This window comes from Neodiprion lecontei, chromosome 2 (genome assembly GCF_021901455.1).
Source record: "Neodiprion lecontei isolate iyNeoLeco1 chromosome 2, iyNeoLeco1.1, whole genome shotgun sequence".
In the NCBI taxonomy this organism is placed as follows: domain Eukaryota; kingdom Metazoa; phylum Arthropoda; class Insecta; order Hymenoptera; family Diprionidae; genus Neodiprion; species Neodiprion lecontei.
In genome coordinates this window covers 1,617,311-1,632,375 of record NC_060261.1, presented here as the reverse complement: position 1 = coordinate 1,632,375, position 15,065 = coordinate 1,617,311, and the positions used below count along the sequence as shown (strand labels likewise).

General features: G+C 40.6%; 1 protein-coding gene and 1 long non-coding RNA gene across 11 annotated transcripts in view; one reads left to right on the top strand and one right to left on the bottom strand.

The window, feature by feature from the left end:
* The first annotated feature begins 490 nt into the window (after positions 1–490).
* Positions 491–7,182, top strand: LOC107216965 (MAGUK p55 subfamily member 7). 7 transcript variants are annotated; one of them, XM_046730173.1, is made up of 12 exons: positions 491–626; positions 1,274–1,386; positions 1,524–1,810; positions 2,005–2,136; positions 2,346–2,372; positions 2,955–3,122; positions 3,205–3,276; positions 3,387–3,511; positions 3,691–3,818; positions 4,649–4,825; positions 5,231–5,574; positions 5,662–7,182. In XM_046730173.1, exons 2-12 carry the CDS (start codon positions 1,362–1,364, stop codon positions 5,836–5,838), a joined length of 1,662 nt encoding a protein of 553 aa, XP_046586129.1. In that variant the 5' UTR covers positions 491–626; positions 1,274–1,361; the 3' UTR covers positions 5,839–7,182. The 7 variants fall into 7 exon arrangements, with proteins under 7 accessions (XP_046586129.1, XP_046586127.1, XP_046586125.1 ...); XM_046730171.1 differs by having other exon boundaries at positions 4,541–4,825; XM_046730169.1 differs by having other exon boundaries at positions 4,523–4,825.
* Positions 2,200–15,065, bottom strand: part of LOC124292701 — a 17,565-nt gene continuing 4,699 nt past the window's right edge. For 3 of the 4 annotated variants that reach the window (XR_006902573.1, XR_006902575.1, XR_006902576.1), the window contains exons 2-6: positions 14,641–14,669; positions 14,324–14,553; positions 12,791–12,872; positions 4,687–4,823; positions 2,200–3,538 (exon numbers count right to left, since the gene is read on the bottom strand). This is a non-coding gene — a long non-coding RNA (uncharacterized LOC124292701). The remainder of the gene's footprint in view (positions 3,539–4,686; positions 4,824–12,790; positions 12,873–14,323; positions 14,554–14,640; positions 14,670–15,065) is intronic. The other variant, XR_006902574.1, reaches the window with a different exon arrangement.

The following is a 15,065-nucleotide window of genomic DNA, read 5'->3' as shown; positions in this document are numbered from 1 at the left end:
GCAATTTCACGCGAGAGAACAACCGCGAATCGCGATCAGTTTGCCCTTTGCGTCGCTGATGTAGACAACTGCATGTACAATTGTACACATACGAACCAGTGCTGCCGTCCCACCATCGCACGTTTCGTTAGCCAGCCTGACGATGCGGACGAATCCGGAACTAAACAGCGACGCGGCATTTTCAACAACCTCGCATCGATCTCTCGGACACGTGATCCCCATTGCGTACCGCTGGGATTTCAAATAGTCGGCTAGCCGAGACGACTTCAACGGTTGATTACACTCGGATCTTCTTCGTTCTCACGAGGAAACTCACGGAACTGATATGAAATGGCGGTAAACAGCCTTGAATAGCAGGAATCTCGTTACTTTACCGAAAACAAAGTCAAATGCTCAGCGACGAGTGCGCCGCGTTGTACGCGATGTCGGCACCCCCCATCCCCGAATTTCCACCTGGCCTTGGCTCGGTCTAGTGCCAGTCTGCAGTACGATTCGTTCGGCAGTCTTGCCTGGTTTGCTTCCCGCTGGTGCCCCGTAACAACGCGGTGTTGAAAGCCGGTGGTCCAGCATAGCTTGCACCTGTCGAAATGTCGGTTCGATCGGGAAAATCATCTACTATGTACTGAGTACGTCGACCGTTCTGCTTATACTCGTAGCACTGACCCTCCATTCACCAACTGCCCCAGTTACGAGTTATGTACTGCGGCTAGAACCAGACTCTAGGCACACCTCGGCCAATTTTCAAACGTATATTAATTACGTAACGAGCGTTCGACGTTAGTATCGCTGATAGTTAGCTTCTGTCTGACATAAGAGCGAGAGCTGTCCTTTCGAATAATGAACCTATAGCTTCGAGCGAAGCGGCGCGATTCTTTGGAGGTGGGACAGACAGCTAGCGATCAATACCGCGATGCAATTCGCGATCGCAGTACCTTCGAGGTGGTCGCCGCTACTCCGAGCGCTGAGAGAGTTGAACTCAATCTAATTCGGTTACCTACCTTACACGAGCCAATAATCTCTCCGCCCTCCTCTCCCCTCCTCCGTCCACCCGTCGTACGCTTGAATAACAGTGATTGCTAGTCGCGTGCGTATTTTCGGTGCGACACAGCGGTGATTGTCACGCATGTTTACGCATTCACGAATAAAAGTAAACAAAGCAGGATCACGCGTCCGTTGCGGCTCCGAGCCGATTAATTCATCCCCTAACAATAAGTGGCAACATCGGCGATCTTCTTTTGTCACTCAAACGTTAAAATACCCCTTTTATTGTTAGCCTGCAGCGTTCAGCTTCAGAGTTTCTTGCGAATGACGAGCCGGCGTCTGACTCACGGAAGGGGAAGCCACGAGTTACGACAGCTGTCATGGAAAACGTTAACCGGGATGCAGGTGCGTTTGACTGATTAGGTACACTGCTTTGGTTAACGTGTCGTGCTACAGTCACGGTTTCACGCTTCTTTTGTCCGTGTATATTCTTTTATTCCTATCTTGTATAATTGGTTTTATTCCAATCCCTGTACTTCCAGCGTTATCAAAGCTCCTCGCCTCCTTGGAAAAGAACAAGGCGGAACTGCCAAGCTGCACCGACGAAGAATTTGGCTTTCTGAGCGAACTGCTCAGATCAAAAGAGCTCAATGCGCTGGTCAATGTTCACAACAAGATAACCAGCAACTCAAAGGATGACAAATTTTTTCCTGTACTCTCTAATGCCATGGATGTCGACATCGATGTTTTGGATCTACTATCGACAAGGACACATGTATCCGAAGATTGCAAGGAACTCTTTCATCTATTGCAGAAGCCTCATATCCAGGTAGGATGTCATAACTACATTTGTAAGGTAGACAATTCGGAAATCAAATATCCATGTATACCCTTCCTTTCCAAATATCAAGGCTTCGTGCGCGAATAAATTCAAGATCGAGGGGTGCGAAATTGTTAAACCTGTCCACTTTCCTTCTCGGGATTTTTAGTTTCTTGGTATTTTCAAAAATATTCCATTTGCAGGGCTTGCTGTGCGCTCACGACTCCGTTGCTCAAAAGGACTACTACCCAAGGCCGCCAGAAATACACGCGGAAGTCGACGAAGATGAAGAGTACGTCAAACTTGTACAGCTTGTTAAATCCGACGAGCCTTTGGTACGTTCAATTACTTGATTTGCTGGGAATCGTTTAGTTTCAAAAGAATATAAAGAGGCGAGATTATAGTTAGGGTTCATTTATTGCGACTGCTTTTCTACTAAGAAGACGATGATACATTAGCTTTCTCTCTAAGAGAAACACAATTGTGATTGAAAAGCTAAATATATTAACAAATATCTTTTATCATTGACAAACTTGCGTTGAAGTGTGGTGCTGAAGTTGAACCATTTGTGGTAAGTTCTTCACTGTGCTTTGGAAATGTTATTCTCATTAATGAAAAAAAAAAAATATCTGAATCAAAATGTTTCAGAAATTTTGCTTTTCGTGTAGTTTTGTTTTACCAAAAATAAACTGGCCAATTTTTTTTTACCATTTGGCAACCTGATCGCATAAATATTTTACAGTACGTGCATTTTACAGTACGGTTTCAAAACCGTTGTGCTGCCAAGTTTATTACCCTTATAAACATAACATTTTACAGTCAATTTGAAAAATTCAAAGAATGCTTTGATAATATTGAACGATCGTTAAATTCTTGCGCTTCGAGAGACGAGTTGTGTTCTCTGATTTCACTCTAAGCTGCACAGTCAGCAGAAATAGTAACCGTCTGGTATGCCAGGCTCTTGTTCCAAGTGGAATGCTTGAATTTTAAAGCTGTTTCTCTTTTCGTTTATTCAATAGAATTCAATGCTTGGATGGAAAAATATAAAACAAATAACCATACTTGTGCAGCTTGATCAATCGCATATTATTTACTTGATTAAAGGCATCGCCTAACAAAATAACCCTATATATCAGATTCTATTTTTTTATAGGGGGCGACGATAAGAAACTGCGAAGAAACCGGCAAGATCATCTTTGTTCGGATAATGCTGGGAGGCGCAGCGGATAGATCCGGCGTTATTCACGCCGGCGACGAGATTTGCGAGGTGAATGGTATCAGCGTTGAAGGAAAGACACCGAGTTATGTGCTGGAAATTCTGGTGAGCACACTTTTTAAGATTTCGTGATATTTAATAAGTACACGTCTCTATTTTTGCAATGTTTTCTTTTTCTCTCATTTAGAAAAATACGAAAGGCACCATCTCGTTTGTGATTATTCCAGCGGATAGCAAGTCTGGCGTCAGGGAAAGCAAGGTAATGAGGTATATTCTCAAACGAAAGCTTGGAACGCCTTAAATTTCTGTTCTAATTTCAAACTATGTATATGTTGAGCCTAGAAGTAGTTCTTAAATACTCATTCGCAGGTTCGTGTTCGGGCACATTTCTCATACACCGCGGCTGATGATCCTTTCATACCTTGCAAGGAAGCAGGCTTGGATTTTGTCAAGGGAGATGTACTTCATATTGTTAGTCAGGACGATTCTCATTGGTTGGTATCGTCGTCAGGCGAGAAAGGCTGAAACAAAAAACTCTAATTTTAGGACATTACTTCAATTTCTAAGTCCTGAAAGCACGAATTAAAAAATGTCAGCAATTTCTCGAACTCCTCTATTCGCAAAATTGATAAAAACTCTACTGAATAATTATGATACAACATTGTATTTAAAGGTGGCAAGCACGACGTGAAGGCGATCGCAATATGCGAGCTGGTCTCATACCGAGCCGAGCCCTCCAGGAGCGAATCATCGTCTTACAGCGTCACATGAAGGAGCAGAATGACGAAACTGACAACATAAGTAAGTGGTACACGTTGCTGTCCTATTAATAGTTTGATTATTTAGATTTTGAAGATCTATAGGTATTTTTATTTATAGATGTATTTCAAAAAAAGACTCAGAACTTTGTAATAGTTTTATAAAACTGAGTGTATTCAAGTATGGATGTATATAATTTCATTGTCCCCTGGTTTATTCTAGTTCTAATAAAACTTCTTGTATGTATAAAATATCAGCTGCAGTAGGTTATTGATCGTTACCTTATTATAGTCGAATGTGAAGGACGTGCTGCTGAATTATTATAGTACCTTTGGTGTTGCTTAAAAAGTTTTACAATCAAAATAGTTTCACCCGAGTGTTATTTCATTCGATCATCACAATTTGGTAAAGTTAAAGATTTTGTATTTCATACATGTGTGTGCCCGAATTTGTTAGAGTTTGTTTGATCACTTTGACACGTTCGAAAAAGTCTTCCAAATATGTTTTGTTTCTATATAAGACATGAATTTTGGCTAACTAATATATTTTGCATTTCCCAGTTACAACGATGCTTGTTTGTGGATATAAATGCAGCAATCAATCCCCTGCTTCCTTGTTTCCTAACTCTATCGATGGAATTTATAATGAGAGGATAAAATAACGTTGAAGATATTTGAAAAAAAAAAAATAATTGGGAACTACTCTTAACAACAATTAATCACCTCAGATCCCTAACATTCGATTAGGTCTGTGTTCTGTTCCAGTGCCTTTGCCTGCCCTGTGCCCTCGTCCCCAGACCTCCTCGCACGTCGTGCCCACAAAGTGCAACTTGCAAGCTCTTAAGACTAAAAAGATCATGTATGACGTGGCAGAAAACGATGACTTTGACCGAGAGGAGATGCCAACTTACGAGGAAGTCGCCAAGCTCTATCCGAGGCCCGGGTCCTACAGGCCCATCGTTCTTGTTGGGCCTCCTGGAGTCGGCAGGAACGAACTGAAGCGCAGACTCATTGCTACTGATCCAGAAAAATACAGGACGCCAATCCCCTGTGAGTATATTGAAGAAAATAAATTTGATTACCATTCTGCAAGCATGCCTCTGCCAGAAAATCAATGAAATAAACAAGCCAGCTTCTGAAGGTCCTCGGATTTTCGAAATTACAGATAACCCTAATTACAATTTTATATCTCCCGTAAACAAACTGTCTCTACTGTGTAACAAGCACGTTTATCAGTTTGATCCTTGCAATAGCCCTCCCTGTATTGTATTTGTGAATTTTAAAATATAAACAAGTATTTTTTTTCCTTTTTCTGCTATCTTGTTGTGTTAATATTTTATTATTCTATCAAAACTTTTTTTTTCTTGTATCATTCGTGTATTAAGGGACTTCCCCTTTATTATGAATAAATAAGTAAATAAATAAATGACTCGAACAATTGTTTCCATCAAACAGACACTTCAAGACCACCCAGACTTGGCGAGGTGAACGGCAAAGAGTATTTCTTCGTGACGCGTGAAAGGATCACCGAAGACATAGCCTCTGGGAAGTTCGTAGAGTATGGAGAATATAAAGGAAATCTTTACGGCACAAGCAGGGAGAGTGTAGAATCCCTGGTGAATGCCGGATACGTTTGTGTGCTCAGCCCGCATTACCAGGCCGTCAAGATGCTGCGGAATCCGCAGCTCAAGCCGTTCGTTATCTTCATCAAACCACCTAAATTCGAGATCCTTAAAGAAACTAGGAACGAAGCAAGGGCAAGATCCACATTTGACGAGAAAAACTCACGGGGTTTTACGGTACGGAAATGAGTAATGACGGTCAACTCTACGATATTTTTCTCGCTTGTTTTAGCACATTATTCCTCTTAATCGACACTGTTTCAGGACGACGAGTTCCACGAAATGATTCACCGCAGTGAACGAATAGAATACCACTATTCTCATCATTTCGATGAAACTATCATCAATGCAGACCTGTCAATGGCTTTTGAGCAGCTCGTAAACGCAATTATAAGAGTAGAAACTGAACCCATGTGGGTTCCGGCCTCTTGGGTCCAGTGAGAAATTTTGGAACGAAGAAGCCCAAGTAGCAGAAGCAATCCGAAGAGTTTGATACTGAGACGCGAAATCGAGCCGTTGCCGCAGCCTAACTGAGGTATCGTTTGAAAACAGCAAAATTTGGTGGCAGTAGTGGTGGTGGTAGAGAATTAAGAATTACTAAAATTGAGGATGGAAACGGGTTGAGTCACATCTTGAGAATAGTTCAAAAGTTCGATCGTCAGTTTGGAAAATGATTCTTCTCTGTACAGAAATTGAATTCGCTTGAAAGATGAAAAAAGTGATATTTTCTGCGAAATTTCTAGGCTGCTGGCGTGCACGATTAATTGATCGGATTTATCATCGTATCCTGGATTTTTCTTACTATTTCGAGACATTTGCAAAAAGGGAAGAAAACGTAGTACACGTTTAACTAGACAAATACATATATATCGTATGGGAACATTCCATAACTTGAGGTTCGACAGAATCAGTGAAAGGGCGTTAAAATTAGAAACGTGCGAGATTAATTCTTTCAATTTACGAGATCGCCATTTGTTCGCGAGTTAACTAATTTTAAACGGATGCTGCGCTTAAAACATCGTTTTATAAATCAACGGTATGCTTAAAGTAATCCTAAGGTAACGTGTTGATATTACCAGCTGTGTTGAATCGTCTTGCAGTAAAAAGTTAACTAGTTGAGTAATTAACAAACTCATGCTAAACTCTTGTCGTTAGAATCCTCAATTATACCAATTGAATCATAACCCCATGAAAGAGTGTCAGGAAATTTTTGGGTACTTGATAATTTACCTATTTTCCCATCCAACTTTGCGTGTTAGAGCAGTTTGAACGGTAGCAAGACGTTCCCGCATTATACGTATAGGTATTGAAATACGGATTAGTTGAGTCCGATGATCGCTTGTAACACATTATAAGAGAGTAAGGGGAGAAATATGAAAAACATTTACGTCGCGGTGTGTTTAACCAAATGCGAGATAAATTCATATTGTATTACTATTACCATCAGTACTATTATTATAATATAAATAATAATTAACTGACTCCATTGTTGTTGACTGTTGCCAAATGGATAGACAAAGAATTAAAACAATAATAATGTTAATAATAATAATAATATCCTACATTGTATTTTCCACTTGAAGTATAATTAGCTAATCGATGTTCATACATGCATAATGTGTCGCAGTATCGCTATTTTCCATACCAAACAATTCAAGAGGAACAAAAACCGATATTGCACCTTAATTAACTTCAAGTTTCGTCGGTATGACGGAATTCGTTGACTGTGAAACTCATCAATATATGCACGTTATCAATTGAAATATACAATTACAATTTCAAATATCTGACGTGTCTCGATTTCTCACTCTTCGGTTCGTTCTTCTCTTTAACCCCCAATCCCAAGCAATCTGTTATCTTCAAAATGCGCTACCATTCTTATTGTTACTGCTGTTATAATTATTGTACTGATTGTGTTGTACCGCTCCACATTATAATTGAACCGATCGCATCTGTGACATATCGAGGGGGGGGGGGGGGGGGGATATAAGAAGGAGGCCTAATAATAGATGACCTAGACACAGTTGGCCCGTGGTTTACGGGCAAAGGCCTCCAACGACCCGTGACATGAAAAATTGAATAAACTTTCAAAATCGTTCAGCTGATACTCGTTGCATCTAAGCATGTGTCTCTTTGCACACATGTATCGACTATTCAAGCGCATAATTTGCATTACAAACACCGTAAGCTCTCAAGCTATTATAATTCATACTCGTGACACAATAGCGCGGCGGCCTTTCCCCTCGCGATCTTGAATAAAAATCAATAAAAAAAAAGCAAAGAAAATACCAACTTCGCAATGCACGCACTGGCCGCAAGTTAATCGATAATCGAGGCACGATACGGTCATTACAATGACAATTAGGTTTAAATTGAGCGCACGGCGAAAGAAGCGAAGTCCAATACGCGTTACGACTCTGATTGTGAGGCGTGTGTTTTCTTATCACCTCTATGTGAAGAATTTGAAAACTGTTACCCCTGGTAGCGATGGCCACTAAGCTAAAAGTGATCGATTAATCGGGTCCAAAAAAATATTCGTACGTGACTCGATTGAATCGGTAAAAATTAATCGATAATTTCGTATTTTTTTGAAATGGCGCGTACGATCCCAAAATTTTGTAAACAGCTTCTTTTATCGGCGGTAGCCATTTAACTCGAAATCCCATATAACACACAAAACCCCATTAGGATAAACGTCTTCAACAGTCTTCAGTCAACGTATTATACCATATCAATTCTTAAGTATAGATCAAGCATGCACGGAAGAGATTGTCGACTTGTGTAGAAAAGTGAATGATAAGTGTGTAAACGAGAGAAAAAAAATTTCACGGAGCAAAGGCTCGCGTTGTATAATTACGCACGATCACGAAATGCGGCTGCGGACTATTCATAAGTAACCCATAACAATAAACGTAAACACACCGATATAATATTTGTATAAATATGATAACGATACAGTAACGCAAACTAAAATTGTATTTACGTATGTTATTATTTTCGGCTCACAGTATAACGTACATAGGTACATACTTATACACGTATATTATATTAAGAAGAGAATGGGATGTACGGCAACATTATTTTTATCCAACATTCGTACTTGCATACGGTACGTGTAACGCGGATTGCGCAATTTGCGCATCTTAAAAGATGTTTATAAACTTGGAGCCGGGGGGCGGCGATTTGAACGCGCACCGTGATTCCCAGATGAAACCCACGTATGTACCTCAGTTCTCGATCCTAACCAATGCCAACTGTTGTGTATGGTTTACGAATCGAATAAGAACGTGTGCTTAACGTGCAGTTAAATTACACGCGCGTATGCTTACACGTACACATGGACGTGTAGGTATACTACTCGACTTTTGGCTGAAAATAAACCGAAACTAATTTTAAACCCGCATCCCGAGTTGTACGTAGGTACAACGTACGTGTATTTCCAACGTACGTCTGACGTACTTATGTGTGTACAGCTGTACACAGAAGAGGTTACGCATCGTCATCCGGAGAATCGAAACACTCAGGGATTGGCAGCAACAGTCTCGCATACTCGTGTACGCTTATTTTGGTTTCTCTTCTTTCTCCGATTTAGTAATAGGCCTCTGAGCGATCGCGTTAATCTACGCGATATAACCAGAGCTGCGTGAGAATTTATTATTATTATTATTATAAAAAAAAGACTAAACCCGGGAACTGTTGACTCTAAGATTATCTGTCTGAAGATATTCGATTAAGAATGATCAAGAATAATCGATTATTTTTCAAACTCGACTAATCGACGATTCGATTATTTTTTCTCACAATCGGTTTTTGTTTTCTTACTCCTATGAACGACGCTATGTGATTAGAGTCAATTATTATCATCGTTTTACATACTAATTGTAAGTACACTTATTTCATGTAACTAGTGAAAGATGAATGAATATTTTCACCTGAAATTGAATAATATTTCAAATGAAACTATAAATTATCAAAAGACTACGGGCTGAAGTTTGCGAAACTTTGGTACCATATGCACCGTTTGAAAATAAGAATACGAAATAATCGACTAATCGATTTCCTTTTACCGATTCAATCGAGTCGTGTTCGATTATTTCTTTGGACCCGATTAATCGAAGCATCGATTATTTTTAGCTTCTTATTAGTGGCGATCGCTATATTCGATAGAAGACAAAATAGACTAAAATATGATGAAAAAAAAAACGATGAAACAACCGTGAGAATACCTCTATTTTCTCACCAACGTGTATCACAAGCGTTATTTATGTACTCGCGATGCGATTTCTCCCTTTTTTTTCTCACCTCCTTTCTTCCTTCCAGCCTACGTATGTATAACTATACTAGCGTACAACACGCGGAGTTGTCACCGGTTATAAATTATTACGACTCCCTTCTGCATATATTTTGGCAAACAACACATCTAGGCGTGCGCGACTCCGGCCACGGTCGCGATTTGAATATAGGTACATGTATTCAGACACGAGACATACCTACGTAAACGCATGGACGGATAGGTTACAGGCATACCTAACGTATTATACCTACACCCCGGTATTTATCTGCCTAATTAATATTCCTTCGATACAACGCCTCTCCCCGTTTCGTCCCTGGAACTCCTTGGTCGCCCCCCAAGGTCGACCCCTGGAAAACTCTCGGGGTCACCGCGATCCTATAACTTCCGATCTAGCCTTGCGGATAGCCAGCGGGTGGCTAAAGCGGGAAGAAAACCAATGTCCCATGATTCGATCTGATTCAATGCAATTAATGTACGACAGGTGAAAAATCATCTCGATGATAATATAATCCTACGCACACGTGGCTTTGAATGATGACACAGGTCGATGAAAGAAAAATATTTTTTTGTGGAGTGTCTATTGAGATGATACATTTCTATTCTATACATCGAATAATAACCAAAATCATTACTTATTACTCGTAAAGTTTGATTCTGTCTTTTTTACGATGATAAATAAGTCTTGAAGAGTTTTTGGTTGATAGCTAATATGGGTGCCTGTTCGGAAGAAAAAGGAAAACGTTTTCACCAAGACGTGATGAACTTTGTCGTTATTAACGTTATCAGGAGCAGTATAATTAGAGCACGATGGAAGATTACGTTTGGGGTTTGATACGAAAATGTCCGCATGAAGAAGAATAGAAGAAGTACGAAAAACATTCATTTTTAAACTTTGTTTATCAATTCTTTTACATTCCTAGCTTATTATTAATTATTATTTTTGAATAAATGTGATTTAAACGCAAAATTGAAGTTAGCGCGGTTATTATTTACAATAAATATTTCAGAAAATAGGTAATTTTTCTTTAAGCAAACTTTTGTCTGATAAAACAATTTTTTCATTTATTATTTACGTAGAAGAAATTAAAATTTGACAACTAGAACCCAGACTCAAAATTCGTATTGAACGATGTAATTTTGATTTAGAATTGTTTTTTTTTTTTTCAAAAAATCATACAGCTACATGTATCACCGTAATTTCATGTTTTTCGCCATAGGTATACACATTTCCAAGTGATCAATATCGCGTCGTTGGCATTCTCTTGCGTAAACTCGACTCCACCTGCAGTTGCGGAAGAAGGAAAAGAAGAAGAAGAAAAAGATGAAGACGGGGGTGACGAAAGGAGAAGAAAAGAGGAAGGGGAGGAAGGAGAGGAAGGAAAATAACCATCCCAGATGTCTATTTCGGGAAAGGCGATATACGCACGTTGGAGTATAGGTACAATATACTTGCATACCTACGAACCCAGCGCATCACGCGTGTGCTTCGCGAGCTTTATTTTGCTACACGGGCTATCGTAAATACTTGATACGCAGATGTGCGCAGAGTGAACCTACAACGCGACGAGTGAAGATTTAAATTTAACACGGTCGGTACAATACTCCCGCATCCTCGTGATGGACACTCGCGTGACTCCGGGGTCGAAAAGTCTGCCTGAAAATAGAACCATTTAGTTCGGAAAATTATGTAACTCAAGCTGTTGATGAAAGGTTTTATACACGCGGTACCTGCAGGCGTTCCTCGAGTTTAAAGCGTTGTTACAACGTCTATATTGCAGCCGATCGGCGCTTCTTTTAATTCATGACTTACCTCGATTTCGAATGAAAATAACAAAAATATTTATCAAAACGCCGTCGTACATATTCGAACAATTTTCTCAGGTGCGGCGCGAGAATATCCGAGATTAATTAGAACCCGGCTTCGTGTTTTATCGATAATTTTACAATGGAGCGAATGTAGCTTGCCGCCTGGCTCGAGGCGAGGCACCTGTTCGCGGCAGGCACAATGGCAGCCCATTCAGGATTCTAATTATCCCAGCTAACGGTTGTTGGAAGTTAGAAATCGACTCTGGTTAAATGTGAGGACGTTAATTGTTGTAGAGAAACCGCGAAAGTGTGACGAAAGGAAGTCTACGAGGATGTAACACCTGTTATCTATGAAACGAATGTATAGACGAATTTTTTAAGCGTAAAGAATTCAAATTTCTGACTCTGTCCTTAACCCCTTAACAGTCAGGCGAAAATGAGATTTACGTGCCACTTTTGTGTTGCAAAAAAAAAAAAAAAAATGTGGATTTATCCTGTTATTCAGCGACCTAAAAAACTATGATTTACCAAATCGCAGTCAAATCGATGTAGTAAAAACATGTTTTTTGTTTCCAATGCCTACATATATGTCATGACACCAAAGTGGTACGACTTTTTTCTGCCCATATGTTTCTGACACTGACAGTCAAGGGCTTAAAAAGGATGCCTGTACTTATGCATATGCTTATGCCTGTAATTTTCAGATGAAATTAAAGAGCGTCATTGAAATATTGGTAAAACATTCGTCAAGGATTGAGCAACAAGTTTGACTACCCGAGAATTATTGTACAGAGATGTTATCACGAATCCCCGCGAATTAGGAACACATCCCTGGGTTGTCCGTTCTGTATTTTGTAATTAAGTGAAACATCATCCTTGAGGTTGGGATTTAGGACAAGCCGTGTAGCACACCGAGACCTACACGCGCCCGTAAAACGTGGGTAAAATGTAGCAACTAGTCGTGCATGGCGATTTAGTTATGCCGAGAATGGCAGGCGTGTGCCGGTAACAACCGTCTATAACAATCAGGCTCCTGTGTATATATGCAGTATGTATAAGCATGATTACCCAGCAGTCAGGGAGAAGTGGGTTGAGTGTAACTTTGCATATCTACACACCTATCCATCCATCCATCAATCTATCTATCTATCTATCGTGGCTTTATACCCTGCACGCCCATATTTACACGTGCTTGCGTGCCTACGTGCCTCGTGCGTGCGTGCGTGAGGAAACACGCGGCGGTGGTTGCGTAAAAAACGTCCGACACGCCATCGAAGAGGGTATATTACTCACGGTACGGAACGCCAAGCATCCCCCCCATGCACGGCACGCCATGTGTCAAAAGGTTCGAGGTATGCGACGGTTGGGTGTTGCACTGAAATCATAATTAAACGGGCCAAAATGAGGATAAACTTTCAAAGAACGAATAATAAATTGGACGTGATAAATTCATCCGCAGATGTCTGTACGACACCGAAACAAACTGGCGTTAACAGTCGGATGGTACGAGGAGCTAATCAGCTGTTACAATATTTTGGCACCGAGATCAAAAGAGGGCAGACGGCACAACTGTTCGTGATAAACCGCAGTTCGGACCCCGAGATGGGCGTGCGGTGCAACGTAGTTCGTGTTTAAACTTGGAGAAAGTCGATTGGGAAGTTTTATTCAGCAGGAACTAATGTGGATCCATCGGAGTCTCAAAAATCGGCACACCGTGTGCAGGAATTCTCGAATAGGAAACGTTTCATCAAGTTGTGACTAAAGTGCGAACCTTACGGATCATTTGGGTCACGGGGCTGATTAGAAATCACGAGTTCTTGACCTGTGAACCACGAGGGCCATGCTCCATAAGTCAAGGGCCTCGGGTCACCGGGTCGGGTTGAAGGACCATCGGGATCCTTGGAGAAATGCAAATCCTCGCAGGTTGAACAACGGTACAATAAACGTACATGCGGATAAATAAGAGTCATGGATTTTTTAACCCTGGATTGAAGTCGAATTCGAGGAAATTTGAACGCCATAGTTATTCGAGAGAATTGAATACTCGACTAAAATATGCCCCACACTCCTGAGTCATCTGCAGTTGTGTCACCGAACTTGGCAGCGGTTACAACGAAGTCACAGCTAATCAAGTGGATCCAGGTTTATCAAACTTGGAAACTCAAGGAAAGGAGAGTACATATCTGAGTCGAAATTTAGCGCCTACTTTAAACCCTACGTAGGGTTCATAAATTTTCATAAGAACGTTGAATGAATACAGTTGAAATGCGATACTTAATTTTCAAATGTTACTGAAACTTGTCAAAATGATGTCGGAATAGCCTTTGGATTATTCACTGTCAACACTTGAATGTCGCTGTAATAACATATCTATAAAGGAGGAGTGACTGGTTCATTGGAAGAGCTGTAGATTGAATGGCGTCAAAATATCATTCAATCGTTTACTGAGAGCGTTTAACTTTGAGGAGTTGGAGGTTCCATGTACGGTTCGTTCTCAAATTTCTAGAAAATAAAGGATCAATGTAGGATTTCTGGGTTCAGTTTCCTTCAAAGTAGATTTATATGACCCACGATAGAGTCAAATTTAGGCGCTAAATTTCGACTCTGTTATATTCAGTTTCCGGAAGGGTGCAGAAGAAATCGAGGAGCCTATTCCTTAACCGGGATTCGATGTTCTAACCCGATAGGTAATAATTCGTTTTCTCGAGAATCGATAATTTATGGTACTGGAAGTACAAGGCGGCGTCGTATCCGCACCCTTGTTGAAGGAAAGGCGATATGACGTGTGTGCGGAGAGAGGGTTGTTTAGAGAGAGGGTCTACATACAGGCGCAGCACCTTGGTGCTAATCGCGCGTGCGTGTCGCGTGCGGCGGGCGCGAATTCCACCCTCGTAGACCAAGGGTAGACACCTCCGTACTTCCAGAGCTGCGAACAACAATCCAAAGTATCGCCCCTCAGACGCGGAGTGCCGCAGAGTCGCTCACCCTCGTTGTCGGATTGAGGTTCCCTCGATTCCGTCTCTCGGAGTCTTCGGTTCTACGGTTACAGCACAGGTCTGCAAAATAATATTTTTTTTCAGCTGCATGGAATGTTTTCGGCAAATATTATGTTTTCGAATGTGGTGAATCCAAAAATTACTTACATTTCCCTCCGTCACGTGCAGTATTCTTGCTAAATACAAGGTGTTTGCATAAAAAAAAAAAGCGTAGCAATAATGAAAAACAAATTTAAACAAACAATTTCTTTACGAAATTTATTTAACAATCCGTGTTTATTCTTTTCGCCTATAACGAAACCTTTTCGTCTTCTCTTTTATACACCTCCGAACACGCTTACGCTTTCCATTTTTTCTTTCCCTGGTTGTATTTATTCTTTACATCTCACTCTAATACACATTAAATGGAAGTAAGATATCACTTTTGCACAGGACTTTTAGAACCAAGAATAAGACACTAGATTTCGAGTTAAACGAGAGCTTCACTCTAAATGAAACTATGAACGCGAGTTGAAGCAAAAACCTTACGCGATGTAACTTTTTGAATACTTTTCCCTGTTTCAGTGAGTGAA

Coding starts and splice junctions, on each gene's coding strand:
- LOC107216965 (XM_046730169.1), top strand. CDS start 1,362: ATGGAAAACGTTAACCGGGATGCAG. Junction 3,819..4,522: donor TGACGAAACTGACAACATAA/GTAAGTGGTACA, acceptor ACATTCGATTAG/GTCTGTGTTCTGTTCCAGTG. Junction 5,575..5,661: donor AAAACTCACGGGGTTTTACG/GTACGGAAATGA, acceptor ACACTGTTTCAG/GACGACGAGTTCCACGAAAT.